Source organism: Bos taurus, chromosome 4, assembly GCF_002263795.3.
Source record: "Bos taurus isolate L1 Dominette 01449 registration number 42190680 breed Hereford chromosome 4, ARS-UCD2.0, whole genome shotgun sequence".
Taxonomy (NCBI): Eukaryota; Metazoa; Chordata; class Mammalia; order Artiodactyla; family Bovidae; genus Bos; species Bos taurus.
Window position 1 is genome coordinate 115134691 of NC_037331.1, and position 23083 is coordinate 115157773.

The 23083-nt window shown below is 44.5% G+C and overlaps 1 protein-coding gene across 7 annotated transcripts in view; it reads left to right on the plus strand.

Annotated features, from left to right (window-relative positions):
• ACTR3B (actin related protein 3B) overlaps positions 1-23083 on the plus strand; it is a 93172-nt gene that overhangs the window by 22085 nt on the left and 48004 nt on the right. For 5 of the 7 annotated variants that reach the window (XR_009494297.1, XM_005205980.5, XM_005205978.5 and 2 more), the window contains 2 exons: positions 11006-11130; positions 11820-11930. Coding sequence is in view for 4 of the 7 variants with exons in the window: in XM_005205980.5 (XP_005206037.1) it covers positions 11006-11130; positions 11820-11930 (236 nt within the window). In the remaining 3 variants the exon portion in view is untranslated. Of the gene's footprint in view, positions 1-11005; positions 11131-11819; positions 11931-22640; positions 22975-23083 lie in introns of those variants that run through there. The other 2 variants (XM_024991289.2, XM_024991291.2) reach the window with 2 other exon arrangements.

Sequence of the window (23083 nt, forward strand, 5' to 3'; positions counted from 1 at the left end):
TTAATTTGTAATTTTAAGTAAGTATAGTTTTATTAATTTAGCACTTTGGTGGATTATCTGTTGTGTTACACTGTTCCCTTTATTGAAGGATTTTTTTTTAAACTGAGAGGCCCAGTGATTGTTGTACTGTGTTCGGAAGCGTCCTGTTCTGTTTTAGTCGGTCGAGCATGCTAGGGGAAGAAACGCCCTCCCTTTTGGCCAGCGTGCCCCTGCCCACTCTTTACGCACAGTCGTCGTCTCCAGGGCAGAATTCTTCTCTGAAACTGTGTAACTGCTGGGTTATTGTTTGGAGACTGTTGACCGAAGAGGTTATGTCAGGCAGGAGTGAGGTTCTGCCTCCTAAATGTAGCCCCTCGTCAGGTAAGTTGTGCTCTTAGAAATGGTCAGCGGTTGCGGGCTCAGGACGTTGGAGTCGCAGGCTCTGGTGCCAGCGTGGAGCGTGGTGGGCAGCCCTGCAGAGCCGGGGGGGAAGGGGCTTCATCACGAGTATCGTTCGAGGGAGACTAAGGCCTTTTTGGCAGAGATGAGTATTCACGCCACCAGAAAGTGCACCCAGATTCCTTGAGAAGGCCTAACTCACCTCATTCCAGGTCCGTCCTTGCTGGGTCACCGATCACGAGTTTGGTTTTCTAGGTCTCAGTACCTGATTTCCGTGATGGGGCATCCCTGACAGTTGGCATCATTGTCTGCTGCATCTTCATCTTAAATTCATGATTTGGTGTATTCGTTTGCTAGGGCTGCCGTAACGGAGCACCACAGACCGGATGTCTTGACAACAGAAATTAAACGGATGGCACAGCGGAGGCTCTGCAGTCCCAGATCTGGGCGCGGTCTGGGTTGGTCTCCCGTGAGGCCTCTCTTCTCCGTTTGCAGGTGGTGGCTCTGACTGTGGCCTCACATGGCCATTTTTTTCTGCAAATGGCTGAGAGGGAGACCTCTGGCGTCTCCTCCTTTTCACATAAGGACACCGGTCCTGTGGAGTTGAGGCCCCACCCTTGTGACCTCATTTACCCTGTGTTACTTCCTGAGACATCCTGTCTCCAGATACAGTCACACTGGGGTTAGGGCTTCAACATAGGAATTTTGAGGGGACACAGTTCAGTTAAGGGCTTCCCTGGTGGCTCAGTGCTAAAGAATCCGCTTTGCCAATGCAGGAGTCACAGGTTTGATCCCTGGGTTGGGAAGATCCCCTGGAGGAGGAAATGGCAACCCACTCCAGTATTCTTGTCTGGAGAATCCCATGGACAGAGGAGCCTGGAAAGTTACAGTCTATGGGGTCGTAAAGAGCCGGACAGGACCAAGTGACTAAACAACAACAGAATTGGATCATTCCATGCTGAATTGCTACCTTGGAATTGGGCTGTCTGATTTTTCCGAGCAGCGTAGTTTTTACCTTCAGTGCTGCAGCTCTAAGAGGCTGACCTTGCAGCTTTTGCTTTAATAAGGCTGTCAGCAGCATGCAGTTGGCCGCCCCACTGACCTGTCATCACCAATAGAGAGGGCAATTGAAGTCAGCTATTAGCAGGATTTCAGTCCAGAAGCTGTCAGGTCCTTGCTGTCAGAACAGCAGTGGCAGGAGCTAGAGAGAAAAATGTCAAGGAGATGGACATCAAGGAAGAGTTACATCACCGGCTGAATTTGTTGCAAGAGTAGAGAAGCTGGGAGGCAGCGCGAGGTGTTTGGGTTGTAGGGAGTGTGGTGAGACAAGTGGAGAGCGGGCCTCAGGTGCCTTGGGCAGCTGGCGGGCTGCTCCTTCCAGCCCGGGGAGCTGAACTGTGTTCTTGGTCACAGAGGCTTTGCTCCCACGGTGGAAGTTCAAGGTGCAGGGTGCCTTCCAGGGAGAGAAGATGGAGCTCGTATACGTGTATGGCTGTGTAGAGATGCCGGAGCAGGGCTTCCTGGTTCTGTGGGCACAGAGGGGAGGCAAGCCCTGATGTGTGGTCATCACCCCAGGCAGAGGGTGGCCGGAGAGCTGGCCGGGAACGTGGAGAATGGAGCTGTGATTTTGTTTTGCATCCCAGGAATCTTCACTTTCCAGGGGCCTTGTCCTGGCCTAGAGAGAGAGGAACAGTGCCCTGTCCTGTTTCACCAGGGTGGCCTGCTTGAGTCTCATTTATCAGTATTTGAGCTTCTGTGCAGAATTCACTTGATTGTTTGAATTTTTTTTTTTTTTTCCCCACGTTGTTGGGAAATGGGGAGCGTGATGGAAAAGTTTTAGGCAGACGAGTGTGTGCGTGCTGATCCCACCCGTAGAAGGAGGGCATGGGAGGGCGGGAGGGGTCAGGAGACATGGAGCACACTTCAGACAGTCCCATGTGTGGAAGGTCAGGTGTACAGGTCCCGTCAGCAGCTGGGAAAAGGCGTGGTGCTGTGGGGGAAGGTCTAGACTGGAGACAGAGCCAAGAGATGTGTTTGTGTTTTGAATGTCTTTAAAACCTTTATTTTGGTCAAAAAAAAAAAAAGATTATATAACAAAGACCCATTTACCCACCACCCAGAAAGAACAGATGTGAGCACCGTTGCGTCCTGTAAATACATAAACACAGACGCCCTCAGAGCGAGTGCCAGCCCCTCCTCCTCCTCCAGGCCTCCCCACTGCCCCTCCTCCGCTGGGTGTTGTATCCAGTCCAGGCTTCATCCTCATGTCTCAGATGCAGGATGCAATGACAGTTTCTCGTATTGTTTTGTGAGTTTAAACATTTCCAAAATGATATCATGGGGAAGATAACTTCATGTGGTTTTTTTGGGGGGAAAATATACCCCTCAGTACTATGTTTTTTAAGATGTATCAGTGTTGCTCTATGCAGATCTAGATGAGAATTCTTAATCCGTGAATCTATAGCATCTGGGCATTTTCCAGTTTTCCCTGGTATACAAAATGCTGCAGTGTGTCTCTTATCTGCTCGTGCCGGTTTCCCAGGAGTCATAATGAGAAATGGGGTCATGTCACCACTCAGGTGCGCACCTCCTCAGCCTTGTCACTTACTGCCAGGAGGGTGGCTCTTCTGTACTGACTGGAAGCCTGTACTGACCTCCGCGCATATCAGCAGCGGACGGCAGTTTCTGGTTCTGCACATCCTAACCTTTTGAATGCCAATTTCTTGCAAATACCTTCTCCTATTTTATGACATCTTTTTAAAATTTTTTTTTTATTTTCTTTAAGATACAATTTTAAAGCCTTTATTGAGAAATTTGAGACACTCTTTTAAGCATGGTAATTTCCTATGTATCATGTTTTTGCAAAATTGATTACCTCAAAGTATTTTCCCATGGGATTACCATATGTTTTTACTATAACATTTATTCCAACAAAGGGAATTTATAATGCAGCGCATGTGATTTAAACACATACAGTCAAATCAAATTTGATTTAAATAAGAATTTTGCACACGGTGGCTCAGCGGTAAGGAAAACACCTGCCAGTGGTGGGAGACATTGGGTCCCCAGGTCGGGAAGATCCTCTGGAGAAGGAAGTGGCACCCCATTGCAGCACCCTTGTCTGGAGAGCCCCGTGGACAGAGCCTGGTGGGCTACGGTCCCTAGGGTCGCAAAGAGCTGGGCAGGACTTAGCAACTGAACAACGTGTGACTTGATGTATTCACGTGCACAGCTAGCACTTTAAAAAATTTCACATAGTACAGTTTTCCAGTCTTTTTATAATCTGTTTCTATTAAAAATGCATTTGTATTCCAATGTCATAAAGATTTTGTGTTTTCTTCTAAGGAAATTTTAAGTTTTTAAAAAGCATGGTGTGGGAGAGAAGCGCGGTTTTCCAAGTGGAAGGCCAGTTGCCCCGCTGCCATTCGTCGCAGAGCGCCTCTCCAGGCCTGTGAGGCGCCTTGTGTGGTGGGAGCGCTTCTGGTGGTATTTTGTTTCGCTCGTGCATTTGTTTCTCTCTGTTCCAAATTCATTTACAAATTGTTGTAAATACTGTTAGTTTGGCTTGTCTCTTTATATCTGGTAGGTCTGGTTCCTCCTCCTTTTTCTTTCTTAAATACCCTCGGCTGTTCTTAGACCCTTACTCTTTATCCGGCTTCCCTTGTGGCTCAGCTGGTAAAGAATCCACCTGCAATGCGGGAGACCTGGGTTCAGTTTCTGGTTTGGGAAGATCCCCTGGAGAAGGGAAAGGCTACCCGCTCCAGTATTCTGGCCTGGAGAATTCCACGGACTGTGTAGTCCAAGGGGTCGTGAAGAGTCGGTCGGACACAACTGAGTGACTTTCACTTTACTCTTTATCAATAAATTTTAGAATCAGTTTAAGTCCATGAAAAATTATGATGGGATTTTGATTAGAGACACATTAAATTTGTAGAGTAATTTGGAGGAAAACTTGGTATCTCACTGCATTGAATTTTCCTATCCATGAATATGGTATATGTATTTTATTATTTATTTCTATCTCCTGTGTTTTTCAGTGTTCATTAAAAAGCCCATACATAGCTTTTGCTGCATTTATTTTTAGGTACCTTTCTTTATGTTTTCACTGTGAATGTTTTTTGAAATTAAAATTCCTAATTGCCAGCATGGTAGGAATGCTGCTGGATCTTTGAAGTTTTTTTAATCGACAATCTTGCTGTCCTGTCTTACTTGTTCTGATTGCCTGCAGGTTCTTTTTAAGTTTTCTACATAAGCTATTGTGTTAATTGCAAATAATGGTTATTTTGTCTCTTCCAGTCTGAGTTCTTCATTTTTTTTTTTTCTTGACCTGGCTGCACTGGCCAGGACTCCTGTCAGTGACCAGAACTGGGGATGGCAGGTACTTTTGTCTTTTTGAATTTAAAAAGAATGGTTTTGGTCTTTCAGGAGCGATTGCTGTAGGCTTTTGAGGAGATTCCTTTTCAGGTTAATACAGTGTCCTTGTATTCCTAGTTTACTAAAGAGGTTTTTAAAATTAAAAAAAAAAATTATGAATGGATGTTGATCTTAAGGCTTTTTGTGTATCTGTTGAGACAATTATGTGGTTTTGACATTTAAACTTTAATATGATGTATTACATTGATATATTTTTGAATGTTGAACAGTGTTTTATCATTCTTGAAATAAACCCTACATGGTTAGAAATATCAAGTACATGAATTGTATCTGCAAATGTTTATTTGGGATTTTTGTATCAGTGTTCGAAAGTGAGATTAGGCTATAATTTTCCTTTTTTGTACTAGTTTCGTCTAGTTTGTGTATCAAAATTATACTGGCTTTATAAAATGAGTTTGTTAGCTTTCTTTTCTGTCCTTCGGAACAGTTTATGTAAGTTAGGAATTATCCTTTGAGGGTTTAGTAAAATAAATGACATTCTTTTGGGAAATACACTGAATATTTTTATTTTTTAAAAATTACTGTTGTCTGTTAACTGCTGTAGCAAAGTTTGAAATGCTGTGAGAATTGCCAACATGTGACACAGAGACATGAAGTGAGGAGGTGTGGTTGGATAAGTGGCGCTGCTAGACTCATTGGATCCGGGGCTGCCCCACACCTTCAGCTGGTGAAAAACTAAACAGAGCAAAGTGCGATAAAACCAGGCGTGCCTGTGTATTGTTATGGTCGAAGAGCGTTGTGGACGGTGTAGAGCTCAAGTCTTTTGTTTTTTTCATTTAAATCCACTGGACCTGTGTCTGTCTTTTAGCTGGTGTGTTTAAACAACTTACATTTATATGAATTCCCTGGAGGTCCAGTGGTTAGGACTCCATGCTCTCACCGCCAAGGGCCTGGGTTTGATCTCTGGTCAGGGAACTAGGATCCCACAAGCTGTGCAGTGCGACCAAAAACAAAAAAAGACCACTTACGTTTACTGTGATTATTGATTAGTGCTTTTTCTGTTCGTTCTTTCTGTTTTTCATTTCTTTGTTTTGTTTTACCTTTGTGTGGATTACTTTGAGTGTGTTTTAGAATTTCATTTTGACTTATCTGGGGTGTTTTCGAGTGCTTCTCTTTGTGTGTTTTTTTTTTTTTTTAAAGTGGTTGCTCTACCTCTTATATGGGCTTCCCTCATAGCTCAGTTGGTAAATCATCTGCCTGCAATGCAGGAGACCCAAGTTCGATCTCTGGGTTGGGAAGATCCCCTGGAGGAGGAAATGGCAACCCACTCCAGTATTCTTGCCTGAAGAATGGACAGAGGAGCCTGATAGGCTGCAGTCCACGGGATCACAAGAGTCGGATACGACTTAGCAACGAAACCGTCACCTAGCTCTTATGTATACACGGGTTTTCTTAGTCTGATTGTGTTAACATTTACCAGTTTTAGTGACATGTAGAAACCTTATCTGCTATAAGGATAGGTCTCTTTAGCCTCCTTTCTGTTATATTAAGATTTTACATTGAGAAACACTTCAGCGTTAACAATCTTTGCTTCAACTGCCAAACACTATCTAGCAAGCAAAAGAGGAGAAGGAAAGTAATCGTAATTGCCCGTGTTTTCGCTCTTTTCATCAGTTTCCTTCCTTCTTGGTGTCCCAGGATTCCTTCTTTTATCTTGTATCATTTCTCCTCTGTGTAGAGATCTTTCTTTAGCCATTCTTTTAGAGTAGATATGTTGGTGACAGATTCTGTTAGTTTTTGTTCATCTGAGAATGTCTTGATTTGTTCTTCATCTTTGAAGGAGATTTTTGCTGAATATAGAATTCGTAGCAGACGTTTCTCTCAGCAGTTAGAAATGCGCAGTCTCCTTTTGAGCTCCCTGATTTCTGATGGCAGATTTGCTGGAGGTCTTCCGAATTTTCTGTTTGGTCCTTAGTTTTTAGATGTTTGACTATAATGTTTCTTGGTGTGGATTTCTTTGGGTTTATCCTCTTTGGAGTTTACTCCGCCTTGAATCTGTAGGTTTCTTTTGGTTCCTTTTGTGTTTTTTTTTGGTCAGATTTGACAAATTTTTAATGATCATTTCTTTGGATACTTTTTCAGCCCTCCTCCCTTTCTCCTGTTGTCTGGGACTCAGGGTGTATGAATGTTCAGTTCAGTTAAGTTCGTGTCACTCTGAACTGAACTGAACGTTCAGAGCGTGTTCCCGTCGCTCAGTCGTGTCCGACTCTTTGCAACCCCATGAATCGCAGCATGCCAGGCCTCCCTGTCCATCAACTCCCGGAGTTCACTCAGACTCATGTCCATCGAGTTGGCGGTGCCATCCAGCCATCTCATCCTCTGTCGTGCCCTTCTCCTCCTGCCCCCAATCCCATATGAATGTTTCGTCTGCCTTGGTCCAGCCCACACGTCCCAAAGGTACTGTTCATTTGTTTTCCAGTGTGTTTTCTCTCCGTTGTTCAGATTGGGCAATTTCTGTTGTTACGTCTTCAAGTTCATTGATTTGTTCCCCATCCTTTTCTTCTTCTGGGCCAATATTGAGGTTTTATTTCAGGTATTGTGTTTTTTGGCTCTTAAATTGGTGTGTGGTTTTGTCTTTATATCTTCTGTCTTTGCTGTGACCTTCTTTTCTTTTTCATTTGTTTCAGATATGTTTGTAGTTGCTCCTTAAAATGTTCTGTGATGGCTCCTAAAATCTTGTTTGCTAATTCTATTATCTGTGTCATCTCAATGTTGGCATTATGGGCCATCTTTTCCTTTTTCACTTGAGATATTCCTGGTTCCTGCTATGGTGAGAAATTTTTTTTTAAAACCTGGACATTTTGGTTATTATGAGATTCCAGGTCTTACTTAACTCTTAGCTTTTAGCAAGTCATTTCTGGTGTTGCTTCAAGCAGGAAAAGGGGGATACCCCTTGTTAATGCTGGTTTGGGGTTCAAGTTCAGGTTTTCCTCTTGGCCTTTGTTGAGAGTCATTTGGGGAGGGGTTGCATGCTACTGCTGAATGAGGGCAGGAGTTTGGCACCACCCCCCAGGCCTCTGCAGGTACCGTGCACTGGGAGGGCGGCAGGTGGCGGTGCTGACTTCCACGGGGCCTTCTCTGATGGAGCCGCGTGTGAGCCCTGCCTCCCGGGTGGTGTCTACACTGTGTGTGGGGGTTTGCTCTTCTGTTGAGTTTGACTGGAGTCGGAGAGTGGCATGTTTCTATTGCCCCTTTCATCTTTGGCTCGAGATAGCAGGCTTTTGGGGACCAGCTTTGTTTGCTCCCATTGATGTTTCTGGGTCGTTGGCTTCCCTGGCAGCCAGGGTGTCTATGGGACAAAGGAGACCCAGGAAGTCACCCCTGTCTTGGTCCTCGGGTCCTGGGGTCCCCAGCCAGTCTGCCGCTTCACCCCTCAGCATTTTTATGTTTCTTTCAAACATAAAGTCCAATTATTCCAGCAGTGCTTAGAGAGAGGAGTAGGGAAAAGTATGTTTATTCCATCTTTCCAGAAGCAGAACTCGAAGTTTAATGAATTTTGGATGCTTTTGAACTGTGGTGTTGGAGAAGAGTCTTGAGAGTCCCTTGTACTGCAAGGAGATCAAGCCAGTCAATCCTAAAGGAGATCAGTCCTGAATATTCATTGGAAGGACTGATGCTGAAGCTGAAACTCCAATACTTTGGCCACCTGATGCAAAGAACTGACTCATTTGAAGAGACCCCGATGCTGGGAAAGATTGAGGGTGGGAGAAAGAGGGGACGACAGAGGATGAGATGGTTGGATGGCATCACCGACTCAATGGACATGAGTTTGAGCAAGCTCTGGGAGTTGGTGATGGACAGGGAAGCCTGGCGTGCTGCAGTCCATGGGGTCACAAAGAGTCAGACAGGACTGAGCAACTGAACTGAACTGAACTGGATAGGCAGTACAGTCATGTGACATACACATTAAATGTTATTAAAAATGTCCAGTGAAAATTCACTTTCTCCTGCCCACTGCCCTCTTAGATGGGCAGCTAATGATTCTGGTTTCTTGTGCTTCCTTCCCAAGCTAACCCTACATGCACCAGCAAATATTAATATTCACAGACGTGTTTGTACCCAAGTGGTGGCATTCCACAGACACCATTTTGGACCTTGCTTTTTCTTTTTTTTCTCATGACCCTCCTGTGGATTAACACATGGAGAACCGTTTGGCTCTTCTTCACAACCTCATGGTATTTCGTTGCATGGAGATGCCACATGGATGTAAGCAGCTGGAAGGCCTAGGTGTTGACCCTGTTATCTGTTATATTTATTGTCCTACATCTCAGTGTTGGCTGCACACTTCTTGTCTCTCTGTTTCCACCTGAGTCAGGGTCCTGTAGTAAGGTTTGGTGTGCTGGAGAAAGCTATGGGTTACTTATGTGTTTTGCGATGACTCACGTATATATACTCCAGGAACACTCAGAGGTTCTCACTGATAGCCACGCTTTTCTCCAACATGTTCACAAGGACTGCTTGGTCCACATTTTGCTTTCGTAGGGATAAACAAAAGGTTTTGAATATAAGCTCTGTGTACCCACCTTTCCTCTCTTTCATGACTTTGGTTACTTCTGTATAACAGTTAAAAGAAGCACACTTTATGGTTTTGTTGTTGCTAAGGGCCACTAAAACATTGGTCCTTTGTAATTTGGGGTCAGAGTACTTGCGTGTAGCTTTTGGGATTACAACAGAGACTGACTTTGTTGTTGTGTAAAGTTTTGAGTGCGGTGGCTTCATTCTCATGAAATTTAGCATGTTTTTCTTTAAGGTGGTGATTTTTCTTTCGTTAGATCGATTGCCCACGGCGTCATGAATGGAAGAGTCTTTGTGTGTCTGCAGTCTCTGACGCTGACTTGGGGTGGGATTCTAGGTTCAGGCCTGGTTAAGTTTGTCCGGCGCCGCCGCGCGGTCAGGAGCTCCGAGGTCTCCGGCAGGGCGCTCGCGGGGCCCCCTGAGGTGCCGAGGGTGCCGGATGACGGCGTGTCCGTGTGCCGTGTGGTGGTGCGCGCCGTGTCCACAGGTGGGCTGTGCTTGTTTCTGCAGGCGCCTTCGTACGCCTTGGCCCTCCGGACTCTTCTGGCCCCTTTCTCAGCCTCGAGGCCCCGACAGGCTCACTGCTTCTCAGCCGAATGCCTTCTCTGGCTCAGTCCCCAGCGTGTCCTGCAGGAAATTCTGGTCCTTCAGATGCGTGCCACCCTTCATAACTTGAAAGCTTCGAGGCTCAATGTGCAGTGGGTTGGGGTGAGAAAAGGAGGCGGGCAGAGTGACTTCTGTCCTTTTTTTCCTGCTTTTGAGGCTGTTACTTGAAGATGCCTTTCTGAGGAAAAGGATTAAAATTCACTCCCATAGCTTTGTTGCTGTTCTTCATTTGTAAATAAATGGGGAATTTCAGATAGTCTACCTTTAAAAATAACTGTATGTGTTTACTAATTTGTTTTGGAATAAAGTTGATGAAGAAGAGTTTATAGGAATTCAGAATGTAACCAGGGGCTAGGAATTGAAATGGAAAATTGAATCTTTGTAAGGCTTTCCACATTAGATGTTAAATTCTGGAGTTAAGTTTTATATGATTATTTACTATTAAGTATATTTCTAAATATCAAGGTTAAGCTCTTATTAAAATTTTTCCAAAAAGTCATTAATATTTTTACATAAACAGTTGTTTGATTATTTTACTTTTCTTTTGTCAGATATTAGCAAAATCTTGGTTTTTCTTTTAATGAGAAGTCAGGTTTTTTTTGTAACAATACTAAAAATGTATTTTAAATCTGACATAGAGCTTTATGAATATGACTTGAGAGCATATAGTCATTTTTCAGTTTACTCTTTAAAATATTTTAAATTTTGTCTCTTTCTATATTTTAAATTTTGGCACCTATTTGATACTCCATGGGCATTTCATTTACTGTCTTGAGGGATTTTTTTTTTCAGATGAAACTAAGAAATTTAGTAATACAGCTTTTGTCAGCTTTGAAAGTAGACCAGCTAAGTTTCTTTGTGCCTTGCTGAAAATAATACTGGGACCTAACAGCTTGTTTCTGTATTACTTTATGTACTCCTCAATAATAGTCTTTTCTGTGAGCACGCTTGACCCCAAATAAAACCCTAACATTGAAATTTTGCTTATACCTCTATAGGGACTATGTTATCCTTTCTTGATGGTTGGAGTGAGCGTGTGTGGTGATGGATGCTTTGTGCTGTTTTCCCTCAGGTATCGCCATCAGAGAGTCGGCGAAGGTGGTCGACCAAGCTCAGAGGAGAGTACTGAGGGGAGTTGACGACCTGGACTTCTTCATAGGGGACGAAGCCATAGATAAACCCACGTATGCCACCAAGGTAAACCCCTCTGTGAGCGCACAGATGCCGCCAGGGTAAACCCCCCTGTAAGAGCACAGCCAGGAAGGGCAGCAGGACAGGTGATGCAGAGGGGTGCTTTGTGTGGAGACGGTGCCCGTGAACGGCAGAGTGCATTTTAATTCTTCTGTTGGAAAAGAGGTTTTTGTTGTTGTTGGTTTGACTCGGGTGTTTTGATGTGGGAGAGCAGGTGAACTCACACAGCCTCGGGATGCAGGACTGACCTGGGATGCTGGACCGTGTGGGAAGCAAGGTCTGCTCCCCTGGGGTATTGCAGGTGGGCTAAATACCCGCCAGATGCGGAAAAGTTGTAGATTGATCAGGTGAAAAAGCAGCACTAAAATTATTTAACTAGACATTTGTTCTAAAAACCCTACAAACTCCACAGATCAAATGGTGTGGTAGGTTAGCTGTACTTTCCCATCTGTTACCTATCCCATTGTTAAGACAATTCTTTGTGCTTAGAAATGGCTGGAGTAGAATATAAGCAATAATCTAATACAATCTTTCTGGCAAAATGCCTGTTACTTCTTTATGTAAGTTCACATTCTCTCCATGCAAAGGCCCTATTTTCTCTAATAACTGGGTCTCTTCCATCTCTCCTGGGCCAGTGTGGTTGTTAAACTGTTGATCTTACTGATACGAACGTGGTTTGGTTTCTCTTGCTCTAGTGGCCAATAAGGCATGGAATAATTGAAGACTGGGATCTGATGGAAAGGTTCATGGAACAAGTGATTTTTAAATATCTTCGAGCTGAACCTGAGGATCATTATTTTTTAATGGTGAGTGACTGGAACTAACAAGAATATATCCCCGTAAATTCCAAGTTGCTTAGATTTTAAGTCCAAGTTTCATTCTTCCCTGCGGAGCTTTAAATTCCTGCTGAAGCTGTTTGTATGAATCGGGGTACTTTTTGGGTAAATGACAGAAGGCTCAGCAAAAATGTCTAGAACCAAAAGGGGCTTATTGTCTCACAAAATGGGAAGGCTGCTCCAGGGCTGGTTATTTCAGCAGCTCAGAGATGGGAGGCGATGGCCAGCCTAGGCACTAGTTCGGCCTCTCATGTTGGTTGCCCCCGGCCGGGATGGCGGCCCGAGTTCCTGTACCACCTCTTGGTGTGTTGGCTTTCAGACGTAGAAGTGCTTCCTAAGAATTAAGAACCCCTTCCCAGAAACCTTCCTGGTAGATTTGCGCCATCCCTCCATGCCTAACCTGGTCCCTTGCAAGGGGAGTGCAGTGACCTTCACAGGTGTGGGTAACCAAGATTCTCCCTGGGGCTGATGAGGGGACCACGTCAGACACCTGGCCCCAGGAGGGCAGGTCCGTAAATGGGCCTCCAGAGACACCGAAAATGGGGGAGGAATGGATTTGGGTGGGAACCCAGCTGTGTACTCAGATGTCCTCCTGAAGTAAGCGTATGACTCTGATTTTGCTTCTTATAGCGGAGGAAACTGAGTCAAGATGTTACTTTGCCAGGATTTAAATCTTACTCTGAAATAAAATTGAGCTGAATTATGGGCCCTGGTAGTGTGGTACTTAATTGATCTTGTTCAAACAAGGTAAAACATGACAGAGAAATGAAAAGAAATCTCTCATTATGGAATCTTTCCCAATTGTTCTCTTCAACATCACATGTTCCCTTCCATGAAATGTTCTTTTTAAGTTAAAATTAATTGCACATAGAAAACACGTGCGTTATGGAGAGAACTTGCACACAACATAAATTGCACATTAAAACCTACATAATTTAGCTTTGGATTTTTTCCATTTAAGTACATTCTCAAATGGTCCCTGGTCCAATTATATAGTTCTCTCTAATGTTAAATATGGAGTGTTCTTTAGAATTATCTGCCTTAAAATATGCTAACTACAAAGACTGTTACAGTGGCCCATGGAATCTGTATATTTAAATCTATTAGAGCAAGTCCTTGAAGGTGCTCTGATCTTTTTTTTCTGGCTATGTCACCACAACTAGAAATTATCGAGGGTGAGTACCGTGTTTTTCTGGCCACGTGTATTTTCTCTCTTGTGCATCTACTGTGGTTTATGTAAAACAATTGGAGCCAGGAAGCTGACGGTGTGTCTGAGTGGCTTTATCTTTAGAGCCAGAGCAAATCACAGATTCCCACCTGTCACATTTGGCGTTTCCCCTTCTCTTGCACATCACGTAACTACCTACCTGCTGGACAGGACTTTAGGGGAGGTGCCACCCAGCAGCTTCCTTCTGTCTGCCCCAGCTTCCCTGCCAGAGCTTTCTTCTCCCTCCACTCGGGATGCCTGCTCTTAGCCTGTGGGGCAGATGCACACCTCTAGGACACAGCTCACAGGCAACGTTTCCTCCAAGAAATTTTTTTCTGCTTGAGCCTGCATTAGCCTGGGAAGCGCTAGTGGTAAAGAACCCGCCCGCCAGTGAGGAGACACAGGACCCGTGAGGTCGATCCCAGAGTCAGGATCCCCTGGAGAAGAAAATGGCAACCTGGCAGCCCTCTCCAGTGTTCTTGCCTGGGAAACGCCATGGACAGAGGAGCCTGGTGGCTGTGGTCCGTGGGGTCACAAGGAGTCGGGCACAGCTGAGCACACACTCGAACAAGATAAACCACGGTCTTGAAAGAAGTGTGGCGTGCTTCATATGAACATGGAAAGGTTCATTGGCCAAAAACGAGTACCTACAATGAACCCTCAGAAATAATCCAGTTTTTTAAAGGTCAGAAAATCCTGTGTTCCACGTATTGTGCTTTGGACTTTCCAGATCAGTTCATCGCACAGTGTGACCGAGGCGTGTCTTTCAGGTTCATCCCCGCAGTCCTCTGTTAATGGGGAAGTTCCAGGGGGTGAAGCTGGTGTAGAGAGATGTATGGTCGAGTCTGAAAGTTAGCTGAAGACATTTATGAAACTGTGGCATCAGATGAAGGCTTCTTGGGATAAGAGAAGCCAATGGGGTTAAATTAAAGGTCCTCAGTCATCCCGCAGATTGTTCTTTATGGCTGTGGTGACCAGATGCCTGGATAGCGTGAGAATGATCTCATCGTGGCTCATGTATTTCAAGACGTTTCAGAGACTCAGCTCCTCTCGGTCATGTGGATTGAGCAGATAGCAAATGGGAGTCCTGCCCTTTTCCCAACACTGATTTGCCCAGAGCTCAAAACAGAATCGCTTGTGTTAGAATCTTGGGGTGCTCTTGAGTGGGAATTGAGTTGTCTCGTTGGAGAGATTTGCAGACTTTTTGAATATGAGTCAAGGAGGAGGAGCAAGCAGCATGCATGCCCGAGAACCAGGAGCAGCAGGAAAGATGGACGTGCCAGCTCAGAGAGAACCGCCCTTCCTTCGTGTGTTTCTGCCACGGGGTCCTCAGTGGCCTGGGTGATGCCCGCCCGTGTGGGTGAGGGCCTTTCTCTCTACTTGGTCCTGACTGCTCATGTCTCGCTGAGACACCTCACAGACACACCCAGAAGCGATGCCGCACCCGCTTTCTCGTCCCTCACGCTGCCGTGTGTCCTGACCCTCTGTGCTGCTTCCCTTCCTGACTCTTGAGAGTGATGTGGACCCACTCTGTCCAGCGTGGTGGTCGCCGGCTGGAGCGGAGGTGGACGGCCCTGGGTTCGCGTGGTCCCACCCCTGACTGCGTGCTTTCCACCTTCCAGCACCTTGTCATCTCCTCTCCTGTTCTCCCCTCCTTGAGGATTTATACTTTTGAAAAGGTTACTTCGCTGCAGTTATCGAGAGTCTTGGGGGTGGAGCAGTGTTAGCCCATGTGTTCAGTTTGCTGTCTTCATCAGGCGTGTGGATTGGTTTTGAGGCACCGATTCATTCATTCATTTAGAGTTAGTGCCAGATGATGTGTCACCATTATTAATGAATAAAAATGTGTAACTTGTGTTCATGTGACGTTTCAATCGTGTTTCAGTATTAAAAAAATAAGAATTTGATATCTCTAGTTTAAATCTCATACTAAATAATGGTTTGGGAAAGCTTCATTTAGATTGGTGTCCTAAAGGAACAGTTATGAGTGGGACACAAAGGAAGTGGAGGATTGAGAAAAAACAGATTTATGATTACGGTTCTCAGACCCCATGAGAATTGGCTCTTAATAATGCTGAATTTAATTTGGGAACCAGGAGAACCTAATTATATTGAAAACATTCCCTTAAATGGAAGTATACAGATTTTAAGGTAAATTCTTCCCAGATGGTGAATTGTTTGGTAGCAAGTAATTAAAATGTAAAATGCAGTGGTTTAAGCAAGTTAAGGGTTCTCTTTTTCTTAAATACATTTGTAGTAAGCAGGGCAGCTTCTTTATGTTACTGGAGATCTGTTTAGCACATGGCTTCCATTCAAAGGTTACCTTATGACCACAGATTGACTGCTGCAGCTCCAGTCATAACCTCTGCATTCCAGGAAGGTGTTAAGAGCAGCAGAAGGGAGTCTACTATTTGAGTATCCCTTCAGCCTTGTAAGGAGCTCTCCTAGAAGCCACATCCACCAGCTTTAGCTTCTTGTTGGCCAGAACTTAATCACTTAGCCGTCCCTGTCCAGAAGGAAGTCTGGGAAATGCTTTTCCTGTGGGCCCATGGTAGATCAGTGGTCATTAAAGCAGAAGGGAGGCTGGGTGCTGGGTAGGGAGCTTGCATTGCCTGCCGTAATGACGTGACTGTGGGCATGAAGACAGTGGCAAGACAAGATCCCATTCAGCGTCTTAACACTCTGGCCGGGTGTGGCGAGGTCGCCTGTGCTAGGAGCCAGCAGGCCACTTCCCCAGCTCTGCTCGCCGCCCTGCCTCTGTGAGTCTCTCCGTCTGGATAGATACATCAGACAGCTGTACTGGGCAATTCTGTGGAACTTTGCACACAAGCTGTAACCCCAGATTTCACAACATTTGTAAAGATTTTTTAGTATAGGACTGTAAGTGTGAATTAGAAAATTTGGAAGATATCTGTGGGACTTTTCACACCCCTGTGCCATTAACATACATTTTAATATTTAGCGTATCTTCACTTAATCTTTTCACTGTGTTTTTATATGTTTTTGCATCAATATTATGTTTTCCATCCCTCTCCCCCCATGAGGGGAGAGGTTTTCATAATCCTCATTTTAGTGGCTATATAATCCTCTATCCAGTGAATACTGCCTGTCTGTTTAGCACTTCCACTATTTTTAGATGTTTACTTTCACTTCCAATTTCTTGGTTTTATAAGAAGTAATATGAAGTAATCTTTGCATAGTTTTGTCTATATTTAGAATACTTGTTATGTTAAAGATATAAAAGTTATGTATTAATATGATTTTGGGGTCCAGAAGTATTAATAAGTTTGAATCTTTAGTGTACTATTTCATACTAAAATCTTCAGTGTACAAGAGACCACATTATTTGAACTCTTGTCGGAATTGGATTAATATTTTTGATTATCTGACATTAATTCGCATTTTTAATAACTTGGACCTTAAACCTTTTTCGTATGTTAGTTGTCTGTCCTGTTTTGTGAATTGCCTGTTCATGTCCTGTGCTGTGTTTTTACATATCAGTGTTATATTGCTTTTCCTATAGCTGTGATTTCTATGAACTTTTTTTTTAACCTAGAAGATTTTTTTAATGTGTTAGTCACCCACTCGCGTCCAACTCTTTGTGATCCCCTTGTACCAACCCACCAGGCTCCTCCGTCCGTGCGATTCTCCAGGCAAGAGAGTACCGGAGTGGGTAGCCATTCCCTTCTTCGGGGATCTGCCCAACCCAGGAATTGAACCCGGGTCTCCTGCACTGCAGGTGATTCTTTACTGTCTGAGCCACCAGGGAAGAAAGATTTTGGCATCTGGTCTATTACTTCATGACGAATAATAAATGGGGAAAAAGTGGAAACAGTAACAGATTTTATTTCTTGAGTTCCACAATCACTGTGGATGGTGACTGCAGCCATGAAATTAAAAGATGCTTGCTCCTTGGAAGAAAAGCTATGATAAACCTAGAGAGCATATTTTGCTGACAAAGGTCCGTGTAATCAAAGCTCTGGTTTTCCAGTAGTCATGTACAGATGTGAGGGGGGGTGGACATAAGGCTGAACACTGAAGAACTGATGCTTCTGAACTGTGGTGTTGGAGAAGACTCTTGAGAGTCTCTTGAAGTGCAAGGAGATCCAACCAGTCCATCCTAAAGGAAATCAACTCTGATTATTCATTGGAAGGACTGATGCTGAAGCTGAAGCTCTAATACTTTGGCCACATGATGCAACTCATTGGAAAAGACTGATGCTGGGAAAGCTTGAAGGCAAGAGGAGAAGGGGACGACAGAGGATGAGATGGTTGATGGCATCACCGACTCAGTGGACATGAGGTTGAGCAAACTCCAGGAGATAGTGAAGGATAGGGAAGCCTGACTTGCAGTTCATGGAGTCGCAAAGATTCGGATATGACTGATAGACTGAACAACAAAAGTTTCTTTTGTGGTAAAACGTACATACCGTAAAATTTACCATTTTAACCATTTTTGAATGTCCGGTTTGGTGAATGGAATACATTCCCATTGTTGTGCAGCTGTTACCACCATCCACCTCCAGGACTGGTTTATCTTCCAGCCTGGCACTCTGACCCTGTTAAAGAATAACTCCCCCCTTTCCCCTCCCCCGGCTCCCCCATCCTCCTTTGTATGTCTGTGACTGCAGCTCTTCCAGGCCCTCATACAAGCAGACTTGAACAGTATTTGCCCTTTTGTGACTGGCATGCTTCACTTAGTATAATGTCTTCAAGGTTCAGCCACATTGTAGCGTATCACAATTTCCATCTTTTTAGGGCCAATAAATATTCTTGTTGTAGGTATGTACCATATTTTGTTTATACTGTGAACTCTTACGTATAATAGGTAGCAACCTTTTGTCAAGAGCACATACTTGTTTTTATCATTTTCCCCCCTTTGCACATTATGTTTTGAGCTAATATACCTGTGAATTTTTATGTAGTAAGTCTATTTTGCTTTGATGTTGACACATAATTTTCATCCGTCTGGGATTTATTTGGAGCACCAGTTGACACTGAGCTCAAACCCAGGAAGAATCCAGGAGCCTGGCTTCATCTGTTTTCTTGCTGGGAACGTCTTCCGTAGGCTCAGTTTTTGCTTCACACCAAACAGGCAGCTCTTGGCTGGGAGACGAGAAACACTCCCTGTTAGCACGCACACTTTCCATGCTGTTTTTGTCTTCTCCTGATCCTTTTTTCCCCTCTACTTAGTTTAAATGCTTTGTTTATCAAGTGTACTTATTAAGGTGCTTGCATTCCTCTTCAAGGTGAGAAAAGATTTTGTAGCTCTCTGTGGTTAATCTATATAATTTCTTCTGGCATGAGTTAGGTTATCGACAGTATAGCTGACATTTGCCCAGCACCTGCTGTGTGCCCTGCCCCTCCCCCACTCAGCGTTTGCATGTATTTACCCAGTTATTTAACCCCACCAACAGCCTTTGTTTTTCAGGTTGATATGCTATGCTATGCTAAGTCACTTCAGTCGTGTCCGACTCTGTGCGACCCCACAGACGGCAGCCCAGCAGGCTCCTCCGTCCCGGGGATTCTCCAGGCAAGAACACTGGAGTGGGTTGCCATTTCCTTCTCCAATGCATGAAAGTGAAAAGTGAAAGGGAGGTCACTCAGTCGTGTCCGACTCTTAGCGACCCCATGGATTGCAGCCTAACAAGCTCCTCCATCCATGGGATTTTCCAAGCAAGAGTACTGGAGTGGGGTGCCATTGCCTTCTCCGTTTCAGGTTGATAGGAAGCACTTTAAGGAGATACTTGGTAGCCAGCACTGTTGAAACCTGCAGCTGTTACTCACGTGCTTTAGATGAAAGAGGTCTAGAGTAGCAGCATGAGGCTGTGCTGACCATGCAGTGGGTTTGTTTCTTTTTAAGGAAGTAACAGGTTTAATCCCAACACCTTGAGGCTGGCACGTTAAAATAAGTTACATGTTGGGTGACTTTTAGATCCCTTATTTACAGTCTGCTTTTGATGCCTCTATTATTTCTTCCTTAAGACTGCGTTCTCTCTCCCATCCGGGGAATATATTGATTCTAATTGCAGTAATTAAAACTTGCTTGGGGCACTGTGTTTGAGCTTTGCCTTAGTTGCTAGACAGCAGTCTGAACCAAAGCCCCCCGTCGACAGCCCGCTGACTTGTTTGAAGAGACAGCGCACAGCACAGAGTCAGAAGGTGCAGAGGACTTCCAGTCCTCGGGGCCTCCTCTCGGCTCTGCGCTGCCACCCGGTGTGCGTCCTGAGAGGACACGTTCCTGAGAGGACCCGCCTTTCCTGGGTCTCAAGCAGAGGGCTTAGTGTGCAGGCACGGGCACTGCACACGAGCTTGTGTGTGCCGTGGTGACGAGATACACACACTGCTGTACATCTCGGGTTTACATTTTATTTTAGACTCAATCGTGATGAAAAGCGTTGTGTGAAATGTACCCCTTTATCCGTATGTTCGTGTTTAGTCCAGCGTGCTGCCTGTGTTCACCCTGTGCTGTGACAGGTCTCTGGAACGTTCCCATCTCATTATCTGACACTCTGCCCTTGAAGCAGCTCCCATTCCTCTCCACTGCACACCTTGTTTTGTTTTTTTGAAGTTGTTGACACAGAAGAACATGAAGGCGTGTTCATGTGACAGCTTGTTCGAGGGAGTGTCCCGTGTCAGCACCCATAGAGCCCATGCTTTTTAATCGCTGCGGAAGGTTGTGTTTATGGATGTGGGGTCGTTTGTTGCATCAGTTCTTAGAGACGGGCATTTGGGTTTTTTCCCATCTTAGAAACAGCGCCTCTCTGAGGCACTTTGGTTTTTTTGCGGGGATAGGGTGATGCGATTTTGTTTCCTGGTCTTAGCCGAGAGACTGTCGCTAGTAGGCGTGTCTCTCACTGCTCCTTGCTGATGCTTTTGGTAACAATAACTCACCACATGCCAGGTGCTGCCTGGGTTTAGGCTCCTGTGAGGTCAGCACTAATTGTGCAGAGAGAGGAAGTCAGTTTCCAAACTTAGGAAAATCGAAGGCGGGGCGTGAACCACAGAGCTCTCCTCCTGGGCGGGCTGGTGTGGGCTCGGCTCAGCTGTTTTGCTGCCCGCTATGGTGTCTGGTTTTTATGTGTTTTGTTTGTGTGTTCATGTTTGAAAACTCAGGTTTGATTTTTCTCTTTGATTTTTATTGGGTGAGTTCTTCCTGAGAACTCAGTAATTTTTAAAAATTGTTTTAGTTACTTTTATTTGTACAGTTTAAAATATTTTGAAAGAATGTTAGACTTGAAAGTTTAAAAAAATCTTTACAGATTACTTCCATATACTCTTTCTCCAGCTCCCTCTGTTAACATCTTTCGTAACCGCAATGTAATTATCAAAACTAGAAAATCAACATTGATGTGATGCTGCTAACTCATCCACAATCCAGATTTGAATTTTTCTGGTATTTCCCTTTTTTGGTCCCAAGACTCAGTATTTAAAATTTTTTTTTAATGTAGCTGTACGTTTGTGTATTTACTTGCATTTGTAGGGGTGACTGCTTCCTCCTGTGCTTAGTGACTAAGTTATTACACTTCCACTTTTTATCACCTTCTCTTCCTTTCCTCTGTCACCTGCTTTGGACTGATTGTTACTAAACACTGGGCTTCCCTGGTGGCTCAGAGGGTAAAGAATTGCCTGCAGTACAGGAGACCCGGGTTCGATCCTTGGGTCAGGAAGATCTCCTGGAGAAGGGATTGGTTACCCACTCCAGTATTGCTGCCTCGAGAATTCCACAGATGGAGGAGCCTGGCTGTAGTCCATGGGGTTGCAAAGAGTTGGACACGACTAACACTTTCACTAAACATTCTAATATTTACATCTATAACGTTATGTATACTAATATATGTGATACTCTGTCAATAAAACAATTATTTTTTGATTCCATGATACAAGGTTATCAATGTCTTTTTATTCTTTCCTCCTTTCCATGTATACCTCTCAACTTAATACTGGTTCTGATGATTTAATTTACGGTGTTTACATTCTGTTCTATGGCTATAATTCTCAGAAAAGAAAAATCTTTATTTCTACATCTTATATGGATTAATTGCTCACTGTGAGTCATTGGTTGTACTTTCTGCATTTTGATTGTCTGGCTAAAACTTATCTCCTAATAGTTAATTCAGGAAAGCTTCATAGGAATGAGATTCTCCCAGGTTCTTATATGTTTAAAAGTGAAAAGGGAAAGTCACTCAGTTGTGTCCGACTCTTTGCGACCCCGTGGACTATACAGTAACTCTCCAGGCCAGAATATTGGAACCTTTCCCTGCCCCAGGGGATCTTCCCAACCCAGGGATCGAACCCAGGTCTCCCGCATTGCAGGCAGATTCTTTACCAACTGAGCCACCAGGGAAGATTTGTTTTTACAACACAACTGGTTAGCAATGTGGCCACACCCTCCTGCCCTGAGGACCCTGTAAGTGACCCAGTGGTACACACCTGTGTAGTGTTGATGGCTGAGACCAGCTGTACTTTCTGTGCTTTAAGGGTTGTTCTGTGTGCTCGAACATTTTCTGTTGTTCAGTTGCTAAGTCGTGTCTGACTCTTTGCGACCCCATGGATTGCAGCTCGCCAGGCTTCCCTGTCCTTTACTATCTCCTGGAGTTTGCTTAAACTCATGTCCACAGAGTTGGTGATGCCATCTAACCATCTCATCCTCTGTCTTCCCCTTCTCCTCTTGCCCTCAAGCTTTCCCAGCATCAGGGTCTTTTCCACCGAGTCAGCTTTTCTCATCATGTGGCCAAGGTATCTGGAGCTATTTCTCCGCTCTTCTCCAGTAGCATATTGGACACCTTTCGACCTGGGGGGGGGGTCCATCTTCTGATGCCATATCTTTTTGCCTTTTTGTACTATTCATGAGATTCTCCTGGCAGGAATACTGGAGTAGGTTGCCATTTTCTTATCCAATGAACCACGTTTTGTCAGAACTCTCCACCATGACCCATCCATCTTGGGTCTCCCTGCCGGGCATGGCTCATCACTTCACTGAGTTATGCAAGCCCCTTCGCCATGACAGATGTGTGATCCATGAAGGGGCTGCTCAGACTAAGCGTGCTAAAATCCCACAGTGTTCTCTCAGAGTTCTGGAGGCTTCAGGTCTCTAGTCAGGTGCCATCAGGGCTGGTGTCTGGTGAGACTGTCCTTCCTGACCTCTCCGTGTCCTCCACAGTCTTCCCTCTGTGCGGGTGTGAAAGAGAGCTGTCCGGTCTGCCTTCCTTTTCTTGCAAAGACATTAATCCTGTGGAATAAGGGCTCCCCCATGACCTCATGTACCCCTCTCCCCTCCCTAGAGGCTTCCTCTCCAGATGCTTCACACAAGGGTTGGGGCTTCAATGTAGGAATTCTGGGAGACACAGCTCAGTCTATAACAAAGGGTAATGTGGAATTTTTTGCCTAAAGGCCCAGAGAATTTTTATTTATTTATTTTTTCTTTCTTTTTTTTTGCAGCTTAAATATATGATGTATATCCATATTTATTGACATGGAAAAGTGTTCACAACATACTGCTGAATGACAAAAAGCAGGTTTATTTATTCTTTTTCTGTAATCCTGTTTACTTCCTCCTCTTTGATAATGGTAGTTATTTTAAAACAGATATTTGAATTTTCTGAAATGTCTTTACCATGATTTTCACCTGATTCGTTTTTTTCTGTTTTTCTGGGTGAATGTTTTTTGGTCTGCCGTTTGTTTTTCCTGTTACTTTTCTGCCTTCCCTCCCTTTCTCGTGCGGTGTTTTTATATGGCCTTTGGCTGGTTTCTTTGAGTTCTTTCCTCATCTTGGAATGAAGGGAGTTCTTCTGGACAGCTCTGCGTGTGAGTTTGGGCCGGGCGCGGGTGAAGAGGGTCTGGGCGAAGCTGCTTCTGCGTGGGTCTTTCTGCCTCACAGCTGATGGCAAAGTTGCCTCATCTGACCTTGTGGCCT